We start from the raw sequence: 27,700 nt of genomic DNA on the forward strand, positions 1-27,700 counted from the left end.
TTCACCATTAAGCCTGATGTAGATTGATTTATGTGCCTGGGTGTGTATGCTTATGTGTTTATACGTACAGAATAGCACATAGAAAGACAGGTATTCCAGTACTTATTCAGAGTTCTTAAATATTTGGGGATGGATATTAAATGATGTACTTTTAAATCAGGATGATTATAGAATGTTTAGCCTTTGAACGATTATCACTTTTAGTTATTTATTATAGATTGCAACAATTATCTAGTAACTTAGTGTCGTCTGTTCCTTGGTTATATATACTTTTTATGACCTTCTTTCTGTACCCCTGTTTTTCTGCATATTTAGAATGAATGTATAAGTAAATAAATAATGTAAAATAAGTTGATAAATCCAAGACATTTATTTATGTATGTTTTCCCGGTATCTGGCTTTTCTAATTTCATGAATTAGAAACTTAATGCATTTGTTTTTGTTCTTTTGTGTTTAGTAATGGAAATGATTAAGACCATGAATTTTCCTTTCCTTATGGTGTGAGCTATGTTCTACATTTCTAAATATTTTTATTACATTACTTTGTATATTCTTTGCTCCCTTTTATCTTTAGTCTTTCACCCTTGAGTTAACTGGAGAATTCACTCCATCACTCAGAGAGAAAGACACAGGGGTGGAGGGGCAGGACTGAGGACTTTTGGTTTCTGCTGTGTTTTCAAATATTCTACAATTATCAGATTTATTTTTTTCTTCAACTTAAGGTATTCTTGGGAGAGTATATTTTCAAACTTTTTCTAGGATTAACCCCTGCTTGCTTCTACTTTTGCATTAATATTTAACTTACTGAATTGATTCAGAGAATGATCTAAATTCAGTATCATGAGGATCTATCTTATTTTGGTTTGCTTTTTACTAATTTTGCCTGATAAAGATTATTTTTCCAGCTAAAGATATTTGTTTTTATTGTTAAGGATTAATTTTCCAAGTTGAAGCCCTCCTTTATGTTCAGGGATATTTTTGAATATTATTTCTTTTCTTTTTTGATTATTGTCTTCAGGGCCATTCATATTTGTAGATTCGGGTTTCATTATCTGTTATTTTGTCCTGCCCCTTTTTCTACTTGCAAGATGATTTCAACTTGATCTTTTTAACCTACCTGTTGACTAGATTTTTCTGCAGAATCATTTGGTGCATCATTTAATGCCATTTGAATTACTTTAAAATTATGGTGTCATCATTTGTTTCCTTGGTTTCTTACCTTTGCCAGTTCCCATTGCATCTCAACCTGTCTTATTTCTTATTCAGAGACTTTTTTCTTTAATTTGTGAAAGTATGAAGCAGTGGTGCTCTAAAGCTACCCTCTCTTTTGCTAGGATTAACGTTCCAGATCAGCCCTTTAATTATCTCTTACACATAATAATTTGCTCTCCTATTGGAATAATTTTTCATAATGTTCTATACATGCACACCTTTTTTTTTTTAACTTTTCTTTATGTAAAATCTCCTTGTCAAAAGAGTGTTTGTGCCAGTTATCCTTGGCTCCCTTCATGTTTACCTGATTAGCATTCAGATCCTCTGAAAGCTCACCGTGGAGGGCTAAGTGATGTAGAACATAGGTCTGTCTTATTTGTTTCCTTAGTAAGGGATCTTAGGAGGGTGGAGAGTGACCAGTCTTCATCAGTCACAGTCTGCTCGTGTGTTTTTTTTCCTCCTTAGTTTTGTAAATGACTGCTTGGGAGGGGAAGCTGTATTTGGGGCATCCTTTGGGACATATCCATGATGCTCTTTGGAAGCCAAGACTAAGGAAAGCGGGAAAAGCCCACTCAGGGCCATGTGCTTGGATACCAGTATTGCTGTGCCTCCATGGCCTCAGAAAGCTATTAAGCCTCGATGGCGAGGCTTTCCCCTGTGCTTCTTGCTCCTTGCCTCTCTAATCTAGAGGAAACTGGTGGAGTTTGCCAGACTTTCTTCTTATAACACCACTTCACTGTCCTAAGAAGGGAGCTGTATATTGGTTTCATACATACTGGTTTGGTTTGTGAGTAAAGTGATTCCTTACATTTTATGGCATGTAGTACCACTATTCTTTAGTGAAAAGTACTAATGATCTTTTTCTTAAAAAAAAAAAATCCTTTTAGCCCCTGCTTTTTCGTCATTTGCTGGGAAAATGTTTATGAAATCTTACACCACTATCTTTTTTAAAAGATATTGCTTATCTTCATGAAAGCAGCCCTTGATTTTCTTTTTCTTTTTGTGGGTTAATGACCTTAGAAATAAAAAGATTCCCGGGGCGCCTGGGTGGCTCAGATGGTTAAGCATCTGCCTTCGGCTCAGGTCATGATCCCAGGGTCCTGGGATTGAGCCCCACATCGGGCTCCTGGCTCAGCAGGGAGCCTGCTTCTCCCTCTCCCTCTGCCTCTCTCCCTGCTCATGCTCTCTCTCTCTCTCTCTCTCTATCTCTGTGTCTCAAATGAATAAATAAAATCTTAAAAAAAGAAAAAGATTCCCTACCCTCTCTAAGGAAAAATAAACTTGAATATATAATGACATTGTAATGACTGTAATATATAATGAGAATAGGCATTCATTGTTCTGGTGATGATCTTGATAGAAAACTAATTTATTCCACCCAACAGTACAATGACATTTGCATTGATAAGATCAGTTGATGACAGGAATGCCCTCCCCTGTGACTCCTGCTTGGATCATCTAATGTGGCTCCTCTTAATTCTCTGTAAATAGTCATGCAAATATTGAAAAAGACAAACTATGGACAACCCAAACACTAACATAAACAGAATCTAATGTCAAAACTAGACCCTAGTTCTATGAAGGCTATTTCCCAAGTTGAGGAAAATCTTGACTGAACCAGGTCTTGATTATGACAAACCTCAGCTGCTGTTGCAGAAAAGGAGACTGTTTGAGAGGGCAGAAAAATTATTACTTAATTCTTACAATCTGTCCTCATACTTGGAGACCCTAGTTGGCCTCAACCAGAAAAAGTGGTATCATTTCCTCCCAGTTGTGTTAGAATACGAAGTGTAATTCTCTAAAACTCCAGATTAAATCACCAAGATTGGGAAAAGGACTGGGAAGATAGAATTTTGATTTAGGGTAGTGTGGGGGAGGTCTTATATTGCAAGGGAGACTAGAAGGATACCATTTTACTCTTGACTCTCTCACTTTCAGACTGTAGGGTCCAACAGGACTTAGAGCAACTTGAAGGGAAACAGAACATCGCAAGCAGAATTTTATCTTTTACATTAAGGTCAAATATAAAATTCAGTTAAAGCCACGTTAAAATCTATATTATAAAGAAAAGCCATCAAGCATCAAGGGAAACAGAGAAGAACCATAAAATAGAAAGTATAACATGATATGGCAGAGATAAGCCCAACTATTAGTTATAACATTAAATGGAAATGGGAAAAACATCACTAATGTTAGATTAAAAAAAAAAAAAAACCCAACATGATCATTACTAGAGGAATACATAATACAAAATGATACAGAAAGTTTAAATGTAAAAGGATGGACAAATTTCATTAATCACAAATAGAAAGAGAGCAGATGATATCAAATAAAGCAAAAATGTATTAAATGAACAAAGAGGGTCATTTTTATAATAATCAAAAGCAAACAGAATTATTAGGAACTCTTCTGTGACAAATCTCATTGTTTCAGGATATACGGAATACAACCTAAATGTCCCAGTAGAAGCATGGCCAAATGTATCAAGGTATATCTGTGTGGTGGCCTTATGTGTAGTGATTCAGAGCCATGATACGGATGTTCCTTTGTTCACAAAGAAGGCTGTTACTAATATACTGTTGGTTGAAGAAAGCGTACTGCAGATAGAGTGGGTATTCTTTTCCCACTTTGGTAAAGTAGAATCAAATGTTAACTGGGGTTATTTCTAGGTGATGAAATGACTCTAATTTAAATATTTTCATATGAGCTTTTAATCTTTTCCTAAGGTGAATATAGTAGATTATTGCCCCTAAGTATTCGTTGCCTTATATTGGATGCGTGGTACTTTCATGCATCATCAACCTCCATTTGGCCTGCTTTGGCCAATGACATGTGAGTGAAAGTGACATGTGCCACTTACAAGCAAACACTTTAAGAACTATCTCATGGTGGGCACCTGGGTGGCTCAGTTCTTAAGCGTCTGCCTTCGGCCCAGGTCATGATCCCAGGGTCCTGGAATCGAGTCCCGCATCGGGCTCCCTGCTCGGCAGGAAGCCTGCTTCTCCCTCTCCCACTCCCCCTGCTTGTGTTCCTGCTCTCACAGTATCTCTCTCTGTCAAATAAATAAATAAAATCTTAAAAAAAAAAAAAAAGAACCATCTCATGGTGCCCCATGGCTGTTTTCCCTCGTTACCTGGGAGTTACTCTTAAAACCTGGAATGAAGAGGTTATAGAGTAGGGGTGCAGCTGACCTCTAAAGGACATGTAAATGAGACATGTAATAAAGCTTTCTTGTAAGCCCTTGAGATTGGGGGTTATGTATTACCATGTCACAACTTAGCCCAGCCTACATAGTCGAGTTTCAGATGTTTTCATCAGAGTTCAATTTCAGATGAACACATGCGATTTATGAAGCCTATGAACAGCAGCTTCTAGAAGTCTTCCTGGCCACCTCATGCTTTAGTTAGGTCTCTGGGTCATAAATCTGAATTTTATGTCACTCAGTGTAAATGCAAATGTTAGAGCACTTTCTAAAACAATTGTAGTGATACCACTGATATGAACGGGGAAGGAGACAAGAAAATTAGAGTTCAGCTCTTGTATTGCTGTTACTTTCAGCAACAATATCTTTCTCATTGAGTATAGGAATTATGTTGGTGTTGACTTTAAAATCTATGGTATTTCAAAATAAATAAAATCCTTGGCTTAGGATTTTGTTTAGGCAATTTATGAACATGTGCTTTGATAGAGATGAAATAATTATTTTTAATGTCACACTAATTCTTACACTCTAAAAGTAAAGACTAGGTGTAACCTACTAACAGAATTTAGACTTACTTTCTTAATGCACTTTGAAATAGAACAGGTGATCAAACACTTGACTGATAATCAGATTGGAATAATCTTTAAAGGTCATCCTATTTAACTTTAGGTACTTGAAATCCTTAAAAAAATTCAGAAATTAATAGAAACAACAATAATGTCAAAAATGATTCTTAGACTGAATTAAATCTTCTTAATTGTCTCTTTTTATTCTTCATATTATTCAAGATATTCATAATTATCGTTCAACCAAAATGTTGCCCTTTCACTGTAGACAAGTGACCCTGAAAATGTCATTTTAAATTAAAACAAGAACCAAGGTGTTAGCATTGATGTTAATGGGGAAAGTGCAGTTGGGAGTTGGGTGCAGTTAAGAAAAAAAAGTCCAAAAGAGGAAATGTTGGCTCTTGATGTAGTGTGGATTGAATTTACTTCCAAATGGATAATAGTCTAATAGGTTTGACTGTTTCAACCTCATTCCTTGGGGGCACTTGAACACGTCACAGAACCTCCATACTCTTAGCTCAAAGTGTCAGCATCTTGTACAATGTCTTGGACCAGAAAGTACTTCAGATCAAGGACCTGAGCAGTGTTCTTGCTTTCTCTTTGCTGGCATCAGAGCTTGGCTTGAAAAATTTTATTCACACTTACTTTTTTTAAAAAAAGATTTTATTTATTTATTTGACAGAGAGAGAGAGAGAGCATAAGCAGGGGAGGGGCAGAGGGAGAAGCAGGCTCCCCACTGAGCAGGGAGCCCAATGCGGGGCTTGATCCCAGGACCCTGAGATCATGACCTGAGCCGAAGGCAGACGCTTAACTGACTGAGCCACCCAGGTGCCCCTTTACTCACACTTATTAGACTCCCTTCATATAATAAAAGAATTAGATGATCGTCTATCAAATGTTGGCTTCTTACTGCCTTTTGACAATACTAAGTGGAACCTGATTTCCACCCCATGAAAGAGCACTGCAGCTCTTTATGTTTCTATTAACCTGAAGACCAGTTTTGTTTCAAGAGAAAACTTTCCAGTTTTGGGGCTAAGTGGTGGTGACAATGAAGTTGAAATCTTAAGAAAGGATTACAAGTTTTATTCACTAGAGAGTCCAGTTTTCCCAATTTATAGTAATTTGCCTTTTAATTATTGGGGCTGTTATTTTGAATATTCTCTATAGCTAGGTGACCATTAAAATCCTGATTAACTCATTTAGGGTCATACAACCCATTAACATAATGTTGCATATTTAGATAATACAACTATTTCAGACTTGTATAAAATTTACTTGCACTTGCAGAGTTTACATGATCTGTACATAAATCATGCAATACATTTATATTAGTAACATAACCTATTAAACATTTGTCTACAGCCTAAATTTCTCTGAGCTCTGGAACTACATTTCCAAGCATTCGTCACCATTTGAATGCCTCAGTTATACCTGAAATTCAATGGGTCCAAACCATACTCAGAACTTTCTGTCAATCCTGGATTTCTTTTGGGCAGCCCTCGCTCAGAATACCAGAAACCCAGGAGGCTTCCTCAACCCTGCCTTCTCCTCCCCCGCCCCACCCTGTTCCTCCATATCCTGTTACAACTGCCAAGACTGGATGCCGAATTTCCTGCCACCTCTCTAATCCATCATTTCTTGCTTCCTGATTGGGCCTCCCTCACCTTCTTTATTTCCCCAATTTGGTTCTCCCCATGTCTGTCAAAGTATCCTTTTAAACACACAAATCTGGTTAGACCACACTTTATGGCTTCTTGTACTTGTGATAAAAAATTGAGATGCTAAACATGGCTGACAAGGCCCTGTGGGGACTGGCCTCTGCCTCTCTCTGACCCATCATGCTGCTCTCATCATGATGGCCAGCACTAATTCCTTGATCGTGTCAGGCCTGACACCCAAGCACCTGGTTAACTCCCACTCATCCTTCAGACCTCAGCTCAAGCCCACTTGATCAGGGATACCTCTGACCTCCAAATCCAATGAGTACCTCTCGCCATGGATCTTCCTCCGTCTTTATTCTTTTCTGATTTTTTGATTGACCATCTTTTCCTCTGGACTGAATTTCAGGTCTCACTTTTCTTTAGCTTTAAGATTGCTTTCTGATCATTGCCAGGAACTTTTTCTTCCAAACGGTGCTGTAGTACTTACCCAAGTGTCCTTTGCTTCCTTCAAGGAGTATTATCATTAAGATGGGGGCTAGAATTTGGTCTTCTGTCTTCTTGGAAAAGGAAACTGGTCAGTCTTGTGGGTCACAGATTATTGGGTAAGCTTCTCATCTTACACTATCATGCTTACCTTTAAAAAAAACTTTTTCTGGCAACCTGTGTTGCCAGTTGAACAATACTTCTCTCAGGCACAAGTTTTTGGTCCTAGTACTTACAATGCAGGCTTTCCTTACATGAATCCAAGTGAAAAATGAAGTGGCTCTTCACTGTAGCTGAATGAAGCAATTCTAAGCATTATCCCGGTTTCAGAATGTGCCCATCTGTCTGTAGATTCTTGAGAGCCTGTTCGTCCTTGACTTGAGAATCATATGTAGGTATGCCATGGTCTTGAGATGCAAATAACTGTGGGTAAGTGTATTCTTGATCTTTCCTAAATGCTGGATCACACAATACAGAAAATGCATGAACCTTTTGCCCTTTGTGTCTGTTTTGTGTTGGATTTAACCATCATGTACATGACTGAACTCAACTGAAGACAGACATGGGCTGAGCCATTGGGCAGGGAATTTAACTTCCAGGGGAGAAAACTGATGTACTTTGACATGATGACCCTCTGACGTGAGGGTCCAGAACATAACATTGTAATCTGCTTTAAAACAAGAGAATGTGAGGGAAGAATTTGACTTAGCATAGGGTTTCTTTCCATTTTCCTTCTTGACATTTATTTCATATTAACACTTTTAGCCTCCACCTTAAAATCTAGAGGAAGAAATAATACTTCCTAATATGTCAAAGTTCTTCCTTTCACTAACATTTTGGCATTTTTTCCTAAGTATACTGATTTTTTATTTGTATTTTAATTACATGAGGTTTTGTTTGTTTTGCTTTTAGGCATTTTGGACACCTTCAATATTTGCCTTCTCTTTTCTGGTCAAGCCTGATTCATGAAATGGAACTAAAGCTGAAAAATCATCTACTTCTTTGTCTGCAAATTTGAGACACGATTGGGATGGTCTTAAGCGCATACAACTAGACTCTAACTGCAGCTATGAGTTCAGACGAGAAGGGCATATCCCCTGCTCATAAAACCTCCACTCCGACCCATAGAAGTGCCTCTTCTTCAACATCCTCCCATAGGGACAGTCGGCAGGTAAGAGAATAGTACCCAGTGCATTTTGTTATTTTCTGTAAATACAGTACCATTAGGATATGATGGGCTTGCTAATTAATTCTGAAATCTTGTTGTGAAGATTTTTATTCCACAGGAAAACTCACTGTTTTCTGTAGATCTGCCTGATGATGCCATGAAGACTCTGCTCTTTTTTTTCTGTTATTTAGGATCCTTTTTTAGAGTGTAGACGACCAGGAGGGGTGGCTAGGGGAAGCCCTGCTTTCCTCCTCACTGTGTACCCAAAGAGGGGCAGCAGTTTCAGGAACTTGAACTCTCTGCTCTCTCTCTCTTTATTCATGGAGAAGGAAAGGGTTGTGAGCCTGCAGAAGGTCTTCTTCCTACAAGTCTCTCCCTGGCCTGCCCAGCACTAACTTCTGTTGGGTGTTTCATGGAATGTGGTGACAGATTCGGGAATTAGGATACAAGTAAAATCATAGTATCGGAGAATTAAGGGCAGTTGAAGAGCTCTGCTAATGCTTAGAGTCAGTAGAGGAAATGAATTATTGTTTCATTATCCCATGGAGCCAATTCTGTCCATTATTTTTGTTTACAGATTTACTTCATTACTACCTCAGTGGCTGTTCTAGCTGCCAAGGCTGTGGGGGGGAAGTTAGTCCTATGAATTTTCTTCACTGTCAAAACAGATTGTTGTTTTGCCCAGCCCAAGTCTGAGTATTGCTGTTGGCCATTATGACGTTATCTCGTGAAAAGATTTTTTGTTGTGTAACTGGAAATTCACAATAAGCAGGTTTACTTAACTATTTATAAAAGTGTTCCTTTTGAGGGACATTCGCTTAGTAAATGATTCTTGCAGGGATTTTCCTCCCTATTTTATGTGTTCAAGATATATTGCCTAATTTCCAGAAGTATGAACATCTGTTATTTTTCATAGTCCATAGCATAGTCTTGGGTCTTGAGACAGCCAATCCAGACGTGAATTCATTCTTCTAGATGGTGGAAATGAACTGCTGGGGGTGTTCCCTTAGGGAGGCCTCAGTCTGCACACCCTCCCAGCACTCCCTCTCCCATTTCTAGCAGGAAATTCCAGGGTTATCTGTAAGAATCAGAGAATCCTTACATGTATCTCTTTCCTAGGTTCTAAGGCAGATATTTCTGCTACCGGTATTTTGGACACAGGTGTCCTTTGTTCTAGAGTTCAAACAGGACATCTTCTGTTCATTAGAAGCAGTTATACATTAACTCAATCTATGATTACACACAGTTATAATGTTTATTGCATTGCATTCGTATAGTAAAAGAAAGTGAAAGTACCGCGAATGAAAACACATTTATATTAAGTAACAACTGTATACTGAGATGCTTTCTAAGTTTGCGATTTCAGTTTATCCTTCACCTGCCTCTCTGTCCTTTCTTGTTATGGCTTCTTCCTTTTTCCTTTGCCCTGGGCATTTCAAATGAAAGACATTTTAAGCAGCCTGGCCTTCCTGGCTGCTGAGGGAAGGATGGGATTGACCCGGATCACCCTGGAGAATTGTGGCAAATGGAAAAGACAGATGATGGCTGTGGAATCATCTGTCGTGCACTCCAGGGCTACCGTGCAGAATGACGGGGAGAAACCCAGACCCCGGTCCTTGGAGGGAGTCTGAAGGTAGAATAGGTGACTCCTGGCTGGCTGGTGAATGAAAAGTCTTGTGATGAGAATGAAATAACGTGTCTGTAAATTGAGACAATGTTCAAATGGTCATTATACTTTGAGGATTTACTTTAGTTTCTGTTTATCTCAGTGGGTTCATATTCTCCCAAATACTCTCTCTTCTGGTTCCTTCCTGCCTCCTGTTTGGTTCCTTCCTGACTCCTGTCTGTTCATCTCTCTCAGGGGAGAGAATAAAGAACAATTAGAATTCTGTTTTTCCCTCCCGATCTCCATCACTTCCTCACATTCAGTATTAACTTGTGGAAATCAGAAATTTTGAGTGATCCTGGGATCTCCTATGATGCGGTGGTTTTTGTATGCACCTATTTTTGTGTGTGACTGTTTTCCTGGTGAAGGGATGTGGAGAAAGTGTGATAAATTAGTCTTCCTTGAATGTTACCATTCTCCTGATTTGATGGACATCGATGCAAATGGAGTCCATGCTATTTCTCATATATGGATCATATAAGTAAATGATCTGCACATAGCTGAGAATACATTGATACCTTAATGCACATTGTTTGCCTGTCCTTCCCAAGTTCTAGTTCTAGATCACTAACTGATTGGGAATTTCTGCTTAGATGTACCACTACATCTTAAATTTATACATATAAGCTCATTTGCTCTCAGGATAATCATTCTCTCATGGACCCAGGGTCAAAGCCATTCTTTTCTTCTTTGCCTCTCCCACATTCAGTAGGTTGACAAATTTTGTTGATTATTTCCTCTTCATAATGTGACCACTTCTTTCTGTTTCCACTGTCTACTCACTAGCCCAGACTCTCATCACCCTGGCATCCTCCACGGTACTCTGGCCTCACTGTCTCCCTTATGGCCTTGTGAGATTGAATTTCCTTAATATAACAGATTCATTCTCACAACCCTTCAAAGACTCTTGTTTGCCAACACAGTGAAGGCCGGATTTCCTTACGCGGTACCCCATGACCTCCATGATCTGACCCAGCCTCAGCGCCCCATCTTCCTCCCACCCTGTATAGTCTTGTCTGTGCATTGCTCCTCAGACTGCCTTGTCCCTGTCTCTGCTCTTGTCTTTCCTACGTGGAATTGCCACCACACTTGCTCCACCTGATCTGTCCCTGGGCTTCAAGGACTGGCTCGTGTGAACTTTCACTGACCACGCAACCCCATCTTGCTCTCTCCCTTCTCTGAACTTTCACAGAACTTTTTGACAACTTTTGACATGTTTATATTTTTTGCCTTTTTTTTTTAAAGATTTTATTTATTTATTTGTCAGAGTGAGGGAGAGAGAGAGAGTGAGCACAAGCAGGGGGCATGGCAGGCCGAGGGAGAAGCAGGCTCCCTGCTGCTCAAGGAGCCCCGTTGAGACTCGATCCCAGGACCCCGGGATCATGACCTGAGCTGAAGGCAGACACTTAACTGACTGAGCCACCCAGACATTCCTATATTGTTTATCTTTTTATGTACTGATCTCCTCAACTGTTTTGTAAGCTCTTTTAAGCAGATGACACACTCTAATTCTTCAGGGACAAGCCTTGCACCTCAAATACTTTAATATATCCTAGAGGATATTTTTAAAGACCTGCAATGGTATTAGTCTTGTCTTCTTATTACAAACTTGCCACTCTCCTCTCTCTGCTTCCTTCTTCATAGATTAAGTAAAACAAAGAACATCTGCCAAGCACATGGTAGTAGTAATTGGCTGTCCTTCGTGTGGCCAAATTCTGTAGCACAACAGGTAAAGGAGGGAGAGGAGCTAGGAAGTGAAGTGATTCAGTGCCCCTGTGATTTCACTAAGTGTTTCTTCATCAGCACAAGAGGGTCAAGATTCCATTTAGTATTTAGCAAGTTAGAAGGCTTCAGTAATTTCATTAAATTTCATTCCAGACTGATATTCAGTGTTAGAACATCAAACAAAATTAGCTCTGTGTGTGTGTGTGTGTGTGTGTGTGTGTGAGAAAGAGAGACACAGAAACAGAGAAATCAACTATGATTCATAAGCTGCAAGAAATATATGCCCTAAATTTTTCAAAAAGGAAATAAAGAGGTTGATTAAGACATCTAGGACTTGCACATAAATCAGCATTTCCAAATGTGTGTGCCAAAGAATGTTTTCCCCTTGAGATGTTGCATGAAAAGAGTTTTATTGTCAAGTAAGAGAAATGCTAAACACAATCTCTTTTTGCAATATACATTAATAAATTAAGGACACTGATAAATGCTGCAGTTAGAACTTTAACTGAGCACTTCTAGAATCTAGTAGATTGTGGAACTTTTTTATTCTCCTAAGATTTGGTTGTTAAATATCCACATTCTTCTTTCTGTTAAGAAATTGAAAGATCTGGGAGGCTGGGTGGCTCAGTCTGTTAAGCATCTGCCTTTGGCTCAAGTCATGATCCTGGGGTCCTGGGATGGAGCCCTGCATTGGACTCCCTGCTCGGCGGGAAACCTGCTTCTCCCTCTGCCTGCCGCTCCCCCGCTTGTGCTCTCTGTCTCCCTCTCCCTCTCTTGTTCTGTCAAATAAATAAATAAAATATTAAAAAAAAAACCAAAGAAATTGGAAGATTTAGGAACACTGGAACCCAGATTCTGAATGGGCAACACTAGACAGGGCTTAGGAGCAGCTTCCCCTTTAGATGGGGCATGTACCCTCTGATTGGCCACAGTCCCTACCTTTCCTTATTGTACTTCAATACTTATGTTTCCTGCTTGGCCCCAGAAAACATTTGAATTGCCAGCCCTGATCCCAGATGTCAAATCAACCGCAGTAATATTGAGATTACCAAGGGTGATCTCCACTTAGACATTAAGAAGGCATCTCAAACTTAGCATGTCCAAGACTGAACTCTTACTTTCCCTCTCAAATCTGCTCCTTCCCAGCCCTCCTTATGTCAGTAAGCAGCAAGGCTGTCATTTCTTTTGGTACAGCCAGAAACTTCACCAGGAGTCATCTTGTGACACATCTTCTCACACCTGCTTCCAAACCGTCAGTGAATCCTATTGGTTCTCCTTTCGGATGTCCCTGGGGTCTGACCACTGCTTACCACCTCCTCCCCCTCCAGCCTGCTCTGAGCCACTCTCACGTCTCACCCAGACAGTGGCCAGAGTCTTACCTGGTATCCCTGCCTGTAAGTCCCTTGCCCGACATACAGGCCATTTTCACCGAGTTGTCAGTGTGATCCCTTCAAAACCTAGGGCAGAACAAGCCGCTTCTCTGCTCCAAACCCTCTAGTGGTTCCCATCTGTCTCTAAATGATCCTGAATTGCTGACCATTCTCTACAACCTCATTCATCATCTGGTTCTGCCAGCCTCTCTGATCCCATTTCCTGCCTGGTTCTCCTTCACTTGCTTCTCTCCAGCATTTTCCTCAGTTGTGCTCCCACCTCAAGGCCTTTGCGTTTTGGACCCCCTTAGCCTAATTTGCTTTTCCTCCAGGCATCCCCAGGTTTTCTCGTGTACTTGACTCATCCTCCAAATGCAGCCTTTTTGGAGAGCCTTCTCTGTTCTGCCCTGCATACCCTCATCACACATTGCTTACTTACCTCATCTGTCTTCAAAGCATTAACCACCACCTGATAGGTTACATATTTATGTGTTCACATCTATATCCCCTTCCTCTGTTGCCTGTCACTGACCTGGAAGCGCCCTGCAAACAAGGATTTTATTTCCTTCAATAATGCATCCCTAGCACCTCACACAGTACTTCACATATGGTATGGCTCCCCCCACTCTCCTCCCCTCTGGCAACCATCAGTTTGTTCTCTGTATTTGTAGGTCTGATTCTGCTTTTGTTTATTTATTCATTTGGGGTTTGGGGTTTTGTTGTTTTTTTTTTTTAGGTTCCCACTTATGAGTGAAATCATATGGTATTTGTCTTTCTCAATCTGATTTATTTCACTTAGCATAATAACCTCTAAGTTCATCCATGTTGTCTCAAATAGAATAATCTCATCCCTTTTTTTTGGCTGAGTAATATTCCATTGTGTGCTTATGTATATACATACATACATACCACATCTTCCTTATCCATTGTTCTATCGATAGACACTTGGGTTGCTTCCATATCTTGGCTATTGTAAATAATGTTGCAGTAAACATAGAGGTGCATATATCTTTTCAAATTAGTGTTTTCAATAACTTTATTTTAAACTAGGAGTTACTATTTCCCAGTCATAGTACTTATTTTATGGTAACATTATATGATAGGCTAAATTTATGACCAGCTAACGGGATTTTGTTTGTTTGTTTGTCTTGATAATTATTCTTACATTTGCATATTTTAGAGAATTTTTTACAACATACGAGACTGAGACCACCTGTAGAGACAGTTTCAATAGTTCTGGGATTAAGGCCAAGGATCTGCATTTTAAAAAGGGAGGCACTGTTTGGAGCCATTGCTTATTTTTATTTGTATCATTATCAGGTCATTTCAGAAAATCAGACACTATTCCTCTAAGAATTTAGGATTTGCAATGCATAATTACCAGATGATAGCATCTATTATTAGTATTAGACACAATTAGAATTGTTATAGCTCTACCAGGTTAGACATTGCAAGTGCTATAATGAGTCAGTCTTTTTAGTTTAATGAAAAATCAAAGAAAAAAGTATTAGCCATTCCTTATAATGATTTAAAGTTCACTGAAGCTCAGAGATCATAAAATAAATAATTTTTAAGGAAAAAATTATGAGTAAGTCATAAGAGGCTTGTAGTTAATCCTGCCAGTTTTTTTTTTTTAAGATTTTATTTATTTTTTTGAGAGAGAGAGACAGAGACAGAGAGAGTGAGCAGGAGCCAGTGAGAGGGGCAGAGAGGGAGGGAGAAGCAGGCTCCCCGCCGAGCAGGGAGCCGGACGCCAGACCCGATCCCAAGACTCCGAGATCATGACCCGAGCCAAAGGCAGACACTTAAGCGACTGAGCCACCCAGGTGTCCCTTGCCAGTTTTTAGAAAATATTTATTTAGTATCGTAGTCAGTCTTCAACAACAAATAGAAGATTTCAATTACATGGGTATCTAAAAATGTTTCCTGTACATTATCAACAGCAGTACATTCCAAAACCAACCATGGCCCATTCAGTTAATGTTCACAGATGACAAGTGAAAGCTGTCCCCAGCAGTGATTGTGTGGGACTCCTGGAACCATGGACTGGCAACATAACCTCCCAGTTCTGGTGTCAGCAGCATCTGCTACATATGCAGCTTTCATTAGAAGTGAAGAAGGTGCCTAAAAAACTAGAAAGTAAAAGTGCTTCTCATCATTGCCTATACTTCATGTATGGGGTTTTCATATAACATTTCTTCTTGGCCAGACAGGCTGATAAAAATATCCCCCAGCAGGGCGCCTGGGTGGCTCAGTCGGTTAAGCGTCTGCCTTCGGCTCAGGTCATGATCCTGGAGTCCCGGGATCGAGTCCGGCATCAGGCTCCCTGCTCAGCAGGGAGTCTGCTTCTCCCTCTCACCCTCTTCCCTCTCATGCTCTCTATCTCTCATTCTCTCTCTCTCTCAAATAATAAATAAAATCTTAAAAAAAAAAATTCCCCAGCGTATACATGAACCGAATTGGAATATGTCTCTTCCAACTGAACCTCTGAAGCATCTTCTTCAAATAGCTTTGTTAAATGAAATAACCAAATCACTGCTTTGACATATAGTGTCTACCTTCCGAATAGGAAACCTATTTCCATCTTTGAGTTGAGAAAAATAAAATATTACCACAAAAACATTCTAGTTTTTAGAGAAAAAAAATGCAAGCATTCCCGATTTAATACCAAACCTCCAATTTAAACTCGCTACTTCCAGTTTAGCCTTTTTGAGATTCCACTCATCCCATGGAACCTCACTTTTAGGACTTAGGACCAATGTAAATGGGGAAGAAAAAAAGAATTGCTTGCAAAAACACACTATGACCACCTTCTGTGGTTTAGATGCATTGTATAAATTGGGTGTTCTGAAAAATCTAAATATTAGGCAAAGTTCATGAATAAACAGAACAATACCAGCACCAGCTAATATTTCATGAGTTCTCACTGTGGAAGGTTGGAACGATCTTCACCTTTTTCAGGGACCTAAACTATGACATAAAGTGGTGGAATGTCTTCCCCACAGCTAATGAGCCGCTAAGACAGGATTTGCTCCATGGAGGCCTGATTCTAGAGCCCCTGTTCTTGGCCACACCCCTATTTGCTTCACTATGAGTCTTGACAAGCTGAATGTCCAGGAGAAAGGCCTTCTAAGGCACTTCTAAGCAAGCTTTGTAAGGCATTTGTCAATTATTTCTGAGATATGTTTTGCTACCTCATTTTTTTCCCTCAGTGATAACAGTGATTTATTTACATCCTCATTGGCCAGGGAAACAATAGACCCAATGGTACATAGACCAATAGGTTAATAGTTTTTATCATGAAATACTGTTATCAAAGGCAAATCATGTGCTTTGTGCTTTCCTAAATTTTCTGTGGTTGCACTTAGACCTATTGCCTTGGTAATGAAGAGTTTTGACCATTTGTTTGTTCATTGAAAACTGTGATCAGGCTTTTCCGTGAAGTGAAGTGAGCAGCCCCATAGTTGTCTTGCTGTCCGCACCATTTGGAGGTCACTGTCACTGCTGCTTGGTGTTTACAGTGTGTATTCAGTCCATGTCAAATGTGCTGAAATCGAGACCACCGGAAAGAAATTTGCCACCTGGCACTTGGATGCTCATTATCTACGAGTAATTCAGAACTCGACATTATTGGAGAAAGAATCTGGCAGCTGCTTTCCCTGGTACATTTGCAGAATCCTCTAGTTCTCTATGCCTGCTTTATCAGTTTCTCACTGAAGAAGTTATCTCTTATTACTTGAGCTGGCTGGTTTAGGATAGCATTTTTATAGCAGCAAATTTGTCTGTCAGACCCAAGATTAACACTGCCTGCTCAGTTCTTTGGCATAACACCAAATGGAAAGAGCCACAATATAAGCAGTTAGTGAACCCCAGAGGGTCTCATTCATAGGTCATTGAGGGGGCCTGGGAGTCTGTCATTTACAGAAGCTTCCCCAGGAGACTGTTACTCACCCAGGTTTGGAAACCATTGCTCTTAGGAATACATTTATAGGTGTTTCTCAAGGTCTATAAAAACATCATCTCAGAGGGCCATAAATTCTACAAAACTGCTTTATTTGATTTTTAATTTTGACAAATAGAGAATGTTACCATCCCTTTGCCCAGTAGCCACTGAAAGTGGCTAGGCTGTAAGTAAAAATACTGTCACAAAGGTAAAGGAAAGTCCCATGCGTGTTGTATACTTTAAAGTACCAGACTTCTTGACCTCAAATCCTGATTAAGAGCTGATTTTGCTATAATGATAATAGCCAGTGTTCGTGAGTTTTCAGGGAAATGGACATTCTCATGCACTACTGCTAACTAAGCATGTTAACTGATTCTGCTTTTCTGGAGGGAAATTTTGTGATACATATCTAAAGTCTTTTTAAAGGTTCATCCCAGGGGCGCCTGGGTGGCTCAGTCATTAAGCGTCTGCCTTTGGCTCAGGTCATGATCCCAGGGTCCTGGGATTGAGCCCCGCATCGGGCTTCTTGCCTTGCAGGAAGCCTGCTTCTCCTTCTCCCACTCCCCCTGCTTGTGTTCCCTCTCTCGCTGTGTCTCTTTCTGCCAAATAAATAAATAAAATCTTTAAAAAAATTAATTAATTAAAGTTCGTCCCATAGGACACAGTAACTCAGCTTCTAAGAAATGTATTTCAAGGAAGCACCAAAGATACATGTAAAGATTTCTGTGCAAAGATATTTATGAAAGTATTTTTAATGTTCAACAAGGAGTTATTTAAATAACCTATCTCATAGTCATGCAATGAAATATTACACTGCTGCTAAAAATGTTTTTGAAGAATGTTTCATGATGGGAAATTTTGCATTGTTAATTGAAGAAAACTGGTTATTAAGTTGAAAATATAGTACAATTCCAATTTTATTTTTAAGAATTAAGTATAGGGGCCTCACGGCAGCCGTCCCCTAATGATCACGCTGAGCTAGTACATGGGCCTGGAATCGGGCTGTTATGCCGAAGAACTGAGCAGGCCTGCCGCCTGCCGCCTGCTACCACCTCTGGACCATGGACCCCCGCAAAGTGAGCCTGCTTCGGGCCTTCGTGAAAATGTGTAAGCAGGATCCGAGCGTTCTGCACACCGAGGAAATGCGCTTCCTGCGGGAGTGGGTGGAGAGCATGGGGGGTAAAATACCACCTGCCACTCATAAAACTAAACCAGAAGACAATATCAAGGAAGAAAAAACAGATAGTAAGAAGGCAGAGGAAAACATAAAGACAGACGAACCATCAAGTGAGGAAAGTGATCTAGAAATTGACAGTGAAGGTGTGATTAAACCAGATACTGATGCCCCTCAAGAAATGGGGAGATGAAAATGTAGAGATAACCGAGGAAATGATGGATCAGGCAAATGATGAAAAAATGGCTGCCATTGATGCCCTAAATGATGGTGAACTATAGAAAGCCATTGACTTGTTCACAGATGCCATCAAATTGAATCCTTGCTTGGCCATTCTGTATGCCAAGAGAGTCAGTGTCTTCATCAAATTACAGAAGCCAAATGCTGCCATTTGAGACTGTGACAGAGCTATTGAAATAAATCCTTATTCAGCTCAGCCTTGTAAGTGGCGAGGGAAAGCACACAGACTTCTGGGCCATTGGGAAGAAGCAGCACATGATCTTGCCCTTGCTTGTTAACTGGATGACAATGAAGATGCTAGTGCAATGCTGAAAGAAGTTCAACCGAGGGCCCAGAAAATTGCTGAACATCAGAGAAAGTATGAGCAAAAACGTGAAGAGCGAGAGATCAAAGAAAGAATAGAAAGGTTAAGAAGGCTCGGGAAGAACATAAGAGAGCCCAGAGGGAGGAAGAAGCCAGACGACAATCAGGAGCTCAGTATGGCTCTTTCCCCAGGTGGCTTTCTTGGGGGAATGCCTGGTAATTTTCCTGGAGGAATGCCTGGAATGGCAGGGGGCATGCCTGGAATGGCAGGAATGCCTGGGCTCAATGAAATTCTTAGTGATCCAGAGGTTCTCGAAGCCATGCAGGATCCAGAAGTTATGGTGGCCTTCCAGGATGTGGCCCAGAACCCAGCAAATATGTCAAAATATCAGAGCAATCCAAAGGTTATGAATCTCATCAGTAAATTGTCAGCCAAATTTGGAGGTCAAGCATAATGCCCTTCTGACAAATAAAGCCCTTGCTGAAGGAAAAGCAACGATCACCTAATGGATGTCGCAATAATACAAACCAGTGTACCTCTGACCTCATGAAGAAAGCTGGGGTGTTGTGAAGAGAATCCCTACCCCTCTGCCCCACATGCAACTGAAACATTCTATAGTGGTTTGCCATTAGGGTATTCATTCAGATAATGTTTTCCTACTAGGAATTACAAACTTTAAACATTTTTAAAACCTTAAAAATATTTAAAAACATGTTAAAAGGGTGTGTTAGTCCCTACATTTTTCTTTACTAATCATTTCAGTTTTTTGCCTTTGGATTAATTGGGCAAGGAAGATACTTCAGTGTGGAAGATTTATTGCTCAGTTTCAGTGGAATAAAGGTTTATTAGTGGGAGGCAAATATAACATTTAGATAGATGAAGTTTGAGTTGGAGATATGGTTTCTGAGGCATTTTGACTTGTCTTTTTAAATGCTTTATTTTTTAAACACAATTTATTTGGATAAAACCATTGGGACCACCAGTATTGCAGTAGGACCTGGGTAGGGACCGGAAGTGCTTGGCAGGGCAGCAGCAATCTTACTCCTTTTATATAGTGTGCACCTTTGTGCAGATGCATTTAAATCTTACACTGTGGTGAAGGGATGATTTTTATAATGCTGCAGTAGAATTGGGTTACTTAGCTGTGTTCTTGTCTGATATAGAAAATAAATGTTTGCATTATTTCCACATAGGGGAAATAAGGGAATACTTTTCTTTTTATATTTCTGTGTTTAGAGTGACCTTCCTGGTCAGAAAATACCCATCTCTTTGTGTGCTTTCTACTTGTTTTCACCTCTCCCCTGCCCCCCCCATACTCTTTTTGGGCTAAAGATAGTCCTTTTTCACTGGCTTCATCACTACTGTATCATTCACAGCATAATTGTGCAAGTATATGTCATGCTGGGTTTAATATGTAATATAGTGATTATGTAGGGTAATACCCATAACAGCTGTAGTTTCTTACTTGGCCAAGCGATTTCATATTTAAATTATAGGTTTCCACTTTGGTGAAATCTTACCATGTCAAAAGATGTTGGAAGGAGGGATTCCCTTTGGTGTTCAGTCTTCTACTTGGGAAATACTGTTGCAGTTGGAGTTTATCTTATATTATTCATCTTCGTAGTTTGGAGAGTATGAGGTTTGCATTCATTGAAATACATAGAGGGGAACCAAACTTCTTGATCCAACATGAATTATAAAATTGATGAGATCCATGGTTCTTCATTTCGGGGTTGATGAGTCATTGTGCTCCTGTTTAGCTCCTAAATACTGCACCATATCCCCCACTTCTCCTTTTTCTCCCTCCCTCTCCTCCAAGGATAAAGAAATGATAGATTTTCTGTTGTACATTTAACTCTTAACATTAATTAAGACTTAAGTCTAGCCACTGTACCAGGAATTGCTAGGGTTCTACCTATCTTTCAATTTAAAGTGCTGGTGTTTAAAAACAGTTTCAAGGGTAGGGATGAGACCCTCTGTACGTTGCTTATTTTGAAGAATCAGTGGTAGGAGCAGTGAAAAAAATTCCATGGAATACATTTTTGAAGTAGCACATTTCTGAAGTCATAAGTTGATTCAGGTTCTAACCCTTTGCTGTACACAAGCAGATAGAAATGCGTCTGTTACGTGAGTGAGAAAAGGCTGTATGCTAACTGAGCATGCTTTTTAAACCCTTTAAAAATACTCAGCATACAGACTTGCGTTTGAGCTTGCCAGTGGTTTTGTTGTTGTTGTTAATGTGTGTTCTCTCTCAGATTTTCTAATGTGTGTTGTGAATAACTCAAGAAGACCAGTTCCTTTTGGGTTCCTTATTTGATTTACTTAATTATATATTAAGTACATTCTAACATTGCAAATATTACCATAAGTGGGTAAAATTGGTCTTCTGAAAATGTGTCCTGTGCTTTTAAGTTCCACAAATACAAAGTACATTCATTTTCATAGAAATTCAGTATCATTTCTAAACCAGAAGTGTTTTTTCTTGTGCTAACAATGATACAAGAAGGAAAAGTAAAGGAGTTTTTTTCTGCTTAAAAATATATAGTTATTGAATTTCTAGCTCCATGAAAAATAAAGTATGGTTTCAAACTGAAGAAAAAAAAAGAAGTATAGGGGTGGCTGGGTGGCTCAGTCTGTTAAGCATCTGCCTTGGGCTTGGGTCATGGTCTCTCAGGGTCCTGGGATCAAGTCCCACATCGGGCTTCCTGCTCCCCCCCCCACCTCCACCCCTGTTCGTGTTCTCTTTCATTCTCTCTCTAAAGAAGAAAAAAAAAAAGAAGTGTATATAGGGGCACCTGGGTGGCAGAGTCGCTTAGGCGTCCGACTCTTGATTTCAGCTCAGGTCATGATCTCGGGATTGTGGAATTGAGCCCTCTGTTGGGCTCAGTGCTCAGCACAGAGTCTGCTTCAGATCCTCTCTCTCCCTCTGCCCCTCCCCCTTGTGCTCTCTCTCTCTCTCAAATAAATAAATAAATATATTTTTTAAAAAGAATTGAATGTATATGTGCATTGAAAAAAAGCTGAAAGCAAATATAGCAAGATATTGAAAAGAGTTTGTTGCTGGTGTGGTTTTTTTTTTTTTAAGATTTTATTTATTTATTTATTTGAAAGAGAGAGAATGAGAGATAGAGAGCACGAGAGGGAAGAGGGTCGGAGGGAGAAGCAGACTCCCTCCTGAGCCGGGAGCCTGATGTGGGACTCTATCCCGGGACTCCAGGATCATGACCTGAGCCGAAGGCAGTCGCTTAACCAATTGAGCCCCCAGGCGCCCGCTGGTGTGGTAGTTTTAATTTCTTTTTTCTTTTCTGATCCATTCCCCCCCCATTTCTGCAACAAATGTTTATTGCTTCTATAGCAAAAAAAAATATGTTATATTTTGTGAGTTAATGTGTGTACATATGTAGCTTTAAAATAGTATTTTGAATATAGTAAATATAAATGTCAACCATCTTAATGAAATTGTAAGCCTTAACTCTGTAAGTCAAAAATTTAAAATTAAATGAATATGTAGGATATGTTATGTGGGAAACTTGGAGCAAGGTTTTAAAGCCATCTTTGAGGTGCTAAGGCAGGAGCTGGGCCACCATTTCTCCTCTTAACTACCTGTATTTATCTCATGGCAATTTAATTTGTTTGTTCTTTCTTTTTTTTAAATTTTTTTAAGATTTTATTTATTTATTTGAGAGAGAGAATGAGAGATAGAGAGAGAGCATGAGAGGGGGGAGGGTCAGAGGGAGAAGCAGGCTCCCTGCTGAGCAGGGAGCCCGATGCGGGACTCGATCCCAGGACTCCAGGATCATGACCTGAGCCGAAGGCAGTCGCTTAACCAACTGAGCCACCCAGGCTCCCTTGTTTGTTCTTTCATTCAGCAAATATTTATGGGTGCATAAAGGCAAATCATAGATATATCTGCTCTGAGTTCACACAGGTGATCAAAACAAATTAACTCCGCCGTAAATACACATACATAAATGTTAAGTAGATACATACAGGATTTTTTTTTTTTTTTTTTGCTTTTATTGCCAGTAAGATGTGAGGGATTGTCATACTGAAAACGTTTGTTCTGGGTCATTTGAATAGCCTTGTAGAAAATTATAAATAACCTTGACTTTAGTGTTCTGTTCAAGTCACACATAACTGCTATCTTGCCTTTTAAATTAACTCTGCATGTTTCAGAGCCTTTGCTCTTGAGGTGACCTACTATTTGTCCCTGTTATTTGCCATTTGTTTGTAATTGCCGCAGTGAAGTATGATCCGAGTTGTGGGGTTTTCAGTGATTTTGTTAGCGTGTTTGTGAGTTTTGAGAGGACAGGTAAGAAGCAAACCCCCCAGTAAGTTCTGGTTCTAGTGCTCTTTGTAAGCAACCATGGGAATTAAAATGCTGTTTATTCACATGTTCTTTACCACTTCATAGTCAAGATTGCTGAACTACTCTCGGCTGTCAATGGACCACTTGAGGAAAAAAAAAATCCTGATGGTATTTCTTACGATGCAGAATTTCCAGCCATACGCCAGTTCCATGTGGGGCTATGGCTTTTGGTTCTTAATAAGTTTCCTCTTTCTACACAAAAGGAGTCAAGACTGTGAGGACTGCCACGTCTCCCTACAGAGCTTCCCAGGGGTGCCGTGTGGAATTTCCCAGCCACTATTTCTAACCTTTTCTACTTTCATTCATTTCCATGGCACTTATATGAAGATTTATGATTAATGCAATTCTGCCATCTTTCAGTGAAAGTAAGACCGTTATTACTATAAAGAAAGTAGAATTACTGTTTATTCAGGCGTGGCCTTCTGGCTTTGGTGATTTTAATATTTTATGCTATTCCAATAATAATAATAAATAATATTTCCTTGCGGGAGTTATTAAGAAGCCAGCAGGCATGTCTACGTGCCTCTGCTGCTGGGCTGTTCAGAAGGGTGCAGGATCTGTATCACCTCCTGGCGCCCTCACTCTCTTCAGCTAGCACGCATCTCGGGCATCTGTCTGCACTCACGTGGTCAGCTTCCTCAGTGAGTTCTGATGCTCTGGTCAGGAGGTGCTGCTGCCTACCATTACTAGGCTGACCAGCTAACATGATGGTCATGTCAGGTATGGATTCTTCACTCGCAGATGTCCTACCCCGCCAGGGTGTTTGGATACCTCTTTCTGTAGCAGTAAAAATACTCAGGATTCCTAAAGATTTATTCTTAGAGCACTTACCACAGAGATGTCAGCTACCATTTATTAAATGCCCATGGTATGCCAGGCTAGCACTATTGTATACCCTGGGTACCAGCTCTGTGCCTTGCCATGTCTTCTAAGGTAGACATTGCCACCCCCATTTTACAGCTCAAGGACTCTGAGGCTGAGAGAGGGTCCTGATTTGCCCAGGTCACATGGTAAATAGCAGCATAAGGGTTGGTATGCTCATCTGTGTGACTGCAAATTTATATTCTTTTTTCTGCAGCCCTGAAGGAAAAGCTAGCTGGCTTGCTCATAGTTCTTGACTTGGAAATGAACCTTAAGGCTGCACCATATTTAAGAGTGCTCTAATCTTTTTTTTTTAAGATTTTTTATTATTTATTCATTTGAGACACAGAGAGTGAGAGAGAGAGCATGAGCAGGGGGAGAGGCAGAGGGAGAGGGAGAAGCAGGCCTCCCGCCGAGCAGGGAGCCCGATGCAGGGCTCAATCCCAGGACCCCAGATCATGACCTGAGCCGAAGGCAGACACTTAACCATCTGAGCCACCCAGGCGCCCAAGAGTGCTCTAATCGTTTTTTGTTTTGTTTTGTTTTACTCATTTCTGCCTCTGCTTCCACGAAAGGTTGTAGTTGAGGATGGCCTTTGATGTGTTCAGTTAGTCTTGAGGGAATACACTGCTTGAAATTGCTGCCGTTTTGCCATTTAACGTTGGCTTTAATTTCAGTAGAAGGCAGTGCTTAAAAGCTTGGACGCAGAGTAAAATCCCGATTCACATTCCAAATCCAGCACTTACTGACCCTGTGTCATTAATTTAACCCCTTTGTGCCTCTCTCAGTTCATTCAGCTATAAAATAAATGTCATAGTCATTACTCTGAGGCTTTTTGTGAAAATGGAATGAAATAATCCATGTAAAGCCTAGAGACAGGGATTCAGAGAACACCAAACATCACCCTCCGCCACCACTGTTCTCATCAGCACTATCACATGAAGGTTATGAGCATCACTGAAATAGTGTTGCTGTGTTAAAATTAGATGTAACTAGAAGAGACACAAGCCTCACAGCCAAAAACCTGAAGAAGAAAATACTTTAGAAGTTTATAAACCATTTTAGGTATTTTTCTTTGAAAATATTTTACATAATTCACAAATATCAAAATAACTTAGGTATGATCAGCAGATAAATAATTTCAGTGGCAGTAACATTCAGAGAGCAGTGGGCCTGTTCTCCTTATCACTGTCCTAAATTTGTATGAAAAATGAGTTTTTGCAGAAATTTGTAGCCACAGCCTCAAACAGTTACAGCAGTTCCTGTGTGTCTTCGAAATGCAATGAGAATGAAGACAGACCTCCCAACCTAGGAGACCCGTTCAGCGGATCTTGTGTGCTTGCGTTTTGAGAATCACGTTCTCCCTCTGTGGGAGTTGCACCAAATGAATTCTTACCAAATTAAAGACCTGTAGTGACATGCGTGTCCTGGACTCCTGGCTTTACGCTAAATATGCATCCGTTCTCTCTGAGCAGGGGGAATAACGGGCAACTGAGTACTGTCTCTATGTGTTCTGAGTTCCTTAAAAAACTGACCATCTAGGTTCGTCACTGTCACAAATGTACCACTCTAGTCGGGGAGACTAATACCGGGGGAGACTATGCCTGTGTGCGGGCCAGTGGTATATGGGAAGTCTCTGAAATTTCTTCCCAATTTTGCTGTGAACGTAAAACTGCTCTAAAAAAAAAGGCTTAGAAAAAAAAAAAATACACTGACCTGAAAAGTTGTAATTTTAGTATTTGAAAGGAAACTTGATTTTAAAAGAATAATTAACAACTTTATGTAATCCTTTATTTAACCTGCTTATATAATATGTAATAACACCTTGAAGATATTTGGCATATGTTTCCACGTCACCATGAAAGAATATGAAAATAGCCAGCTTGTGAAGAAAAGTACACAAACGTATAGCACCGATTATGATCTTAAAGGAAACCTTATGAAATGGATTCGGTTTGTTACTGAAGATGTCGCCACGTTAGATTTGACCCAGCCATTAGCTTTAAATCTACCAAACAAGAGCACTGTGGTTAATCTACTGGATGTTTCACTTTTAAAAGTTAAGTTCTTTAAAATGTTTTCAAAAGCTCTATCCCTTTGGAGCTGTGATTTTTTTTTTTTTTTTATAATTCCAGTATGAAGCTAGAAGGCAGTTTTATGCCTAATCATGTGTCAAGGATTGCTAAGGGACTGGTCTCTAAGATTAATCAGAGCTCACTGAAAAACTCCAGAAATTGTTGACTGGCCGCAGTGTGCAGGGTCTTGTGCTAAGGGTGGGTTGGCAGTAGAAGAGGTGGCATACCAAGGTGAAGATGAGCTGGTCTCTGCCTTCAGGGAGCACCCAATCTAACTAGAGTCCAAGACTGAGTATGGTGAAGTTTGGAAACTGTCTTCTTTTTATTTACCAATATTGAAAATATAGCATTCAAGTATTTAGATATTTCATTATAAATAATGAATGGGTGGCTTAGTCAGTTAAGTGTCCAACTCTTGGTTTTGGCTTAGGTCATGATCTCAGGGTTGTGAGATCAAGCCCCGCATTGGGCTCTGAGCTGGGTGTGGAGCCTGCTTAAGATTCTCTCCCTGCCCCTGCCTCCCCTCTTAAAAAAGAACAAAAACAAATAAAACAATCAAAACAAATAACGAATGGTTATGTGTATGATTAAATAACCTCAGGGATATGCTTTTGGCTTTAAACTCCATGAGTGTGAAGGTAATTCTTAAGGTAGTGGATTAATTTTTTAGGATTGGGTAATAAATAATTGGAGAGACAGCTATAGGTTCTAATAATATACAAATATAAGACTGCGCAAGTTTGCATAAGAGCTTTTGGCTTCTTCATTATCATTACAGAAGTTAAATGAAATAGCTTATTTTTTGAAGCTAGTGGCAATAATAATGAGTATCACCTGGTAGTTTTATCAATTATGCTTTAATTTTTTAGTAAAATGTATACATACATTTGTGGTAAGAAAACACTTATTTACAATTTCTTAGTTAACTTTTTATGATTATCTGTGAGTTGGCAAATCAACGTTTGGGGCTTGTATTTTTCACTCAGCTTGAATGTGTACTATATTGTACTATGTTTGAAATAAATGAACCTCTTTTCTTCTATAATAGAAACTGTTTTGTAAAACCAGGTAGAAAAAAACCTAACATTGTGTTATTTGTCACAGATACTGCAGGAGGTATTTTGTAGATTCTTTCTGGTTTGGTCGCTAACCCTTCTGATTCACAAAATCCTAGCAACATTTTAAATATTCCCAGGTATCTATAGAGACAAAACTCATTTTTATCAAACTTTGAATATCCTTAATTGCTCTTCTATGTCTATGGCTTGGTTTGGAAATTAGAGGATTTAGTTTCCTTCCTCTGGCTAAATTCCTGGGTTAATACTTTATTTCCCGCCTTATAGTTGCTAAGGTCAAGTTTCTTTCCAAGTTTTGCTTTTCTTACCATGTGTATTTGTTGGGGGTGAGGCCAGGGAGGCAACGTGAAGGTTGAGGGTGGAGGAGGGTAGAGGAGGGTCCTTAAAGAGAGAGGCTCGAGCCAAATATATTTCACTGGACAATTTAGAGTAAGTAAAATCGGTAACCAAATGGAACAAGGGTTAAGACGCAGGTTTACAAAGATTGATTCAGCCTTATTTGGGTTTTGGTTCGTGGGCTACCTTTTGAAAATCACTGCTCCAGAAGCTGGGGGGGTGGAACAATGGGTGGGAAGTTTGACCTTTGCTTTTCTATTTTTCTATGT

The 27,700-nt window shown here is 39.8% G+C and overlaps 1 protein-coding gene and 1 pseudogene across 12 annotated transcripts in view; both read left to right on the forward strand.

Moving 5' to 3' along the window:
• Positions 1–27,700, forward strand: part of OSBPL6 (oxysterol binding protein like 6) — a 207,472-nt gene that overhangs the window by 106,969 nt on the left and 72,803 nt on the right. For all 12 annotated transcript variants that reach the window (XM_027587966.2, XM_027587969.2, XM_027587972.2 and 9 more), the window contains one exon: positions 8,037–8,295. In XM_027587966.2, coding sequence (XP_027443767.1) covers positions 8,194–8,295 — 102 coding nt within the window. In that variant the 5' untranslated portion in view covers positions 8,037–8,193. The remainder of the gene's footprint in view (positions 1–8,036; positions 8,296–27,700) is intronic.
• On the forward strand, positions 18,058–19,236 carry LOC113919189 (annotated as a pseudogene).

The sequence above is a fragment of the Zalophus californianus genome, chromosome 3 (assembly GCF_009762305.2).
Source record: "Zalophus californianus isolate mZalCal1 chromosome 3, mZalCal1.pri.v2, whole genome shotgun sequence".
Lineage (NCBI taxonomy): Eukaryota > Metazoa > Chordata > Mammalia > Carnivora > Otariidae > Zalophus > Zalophus californianus.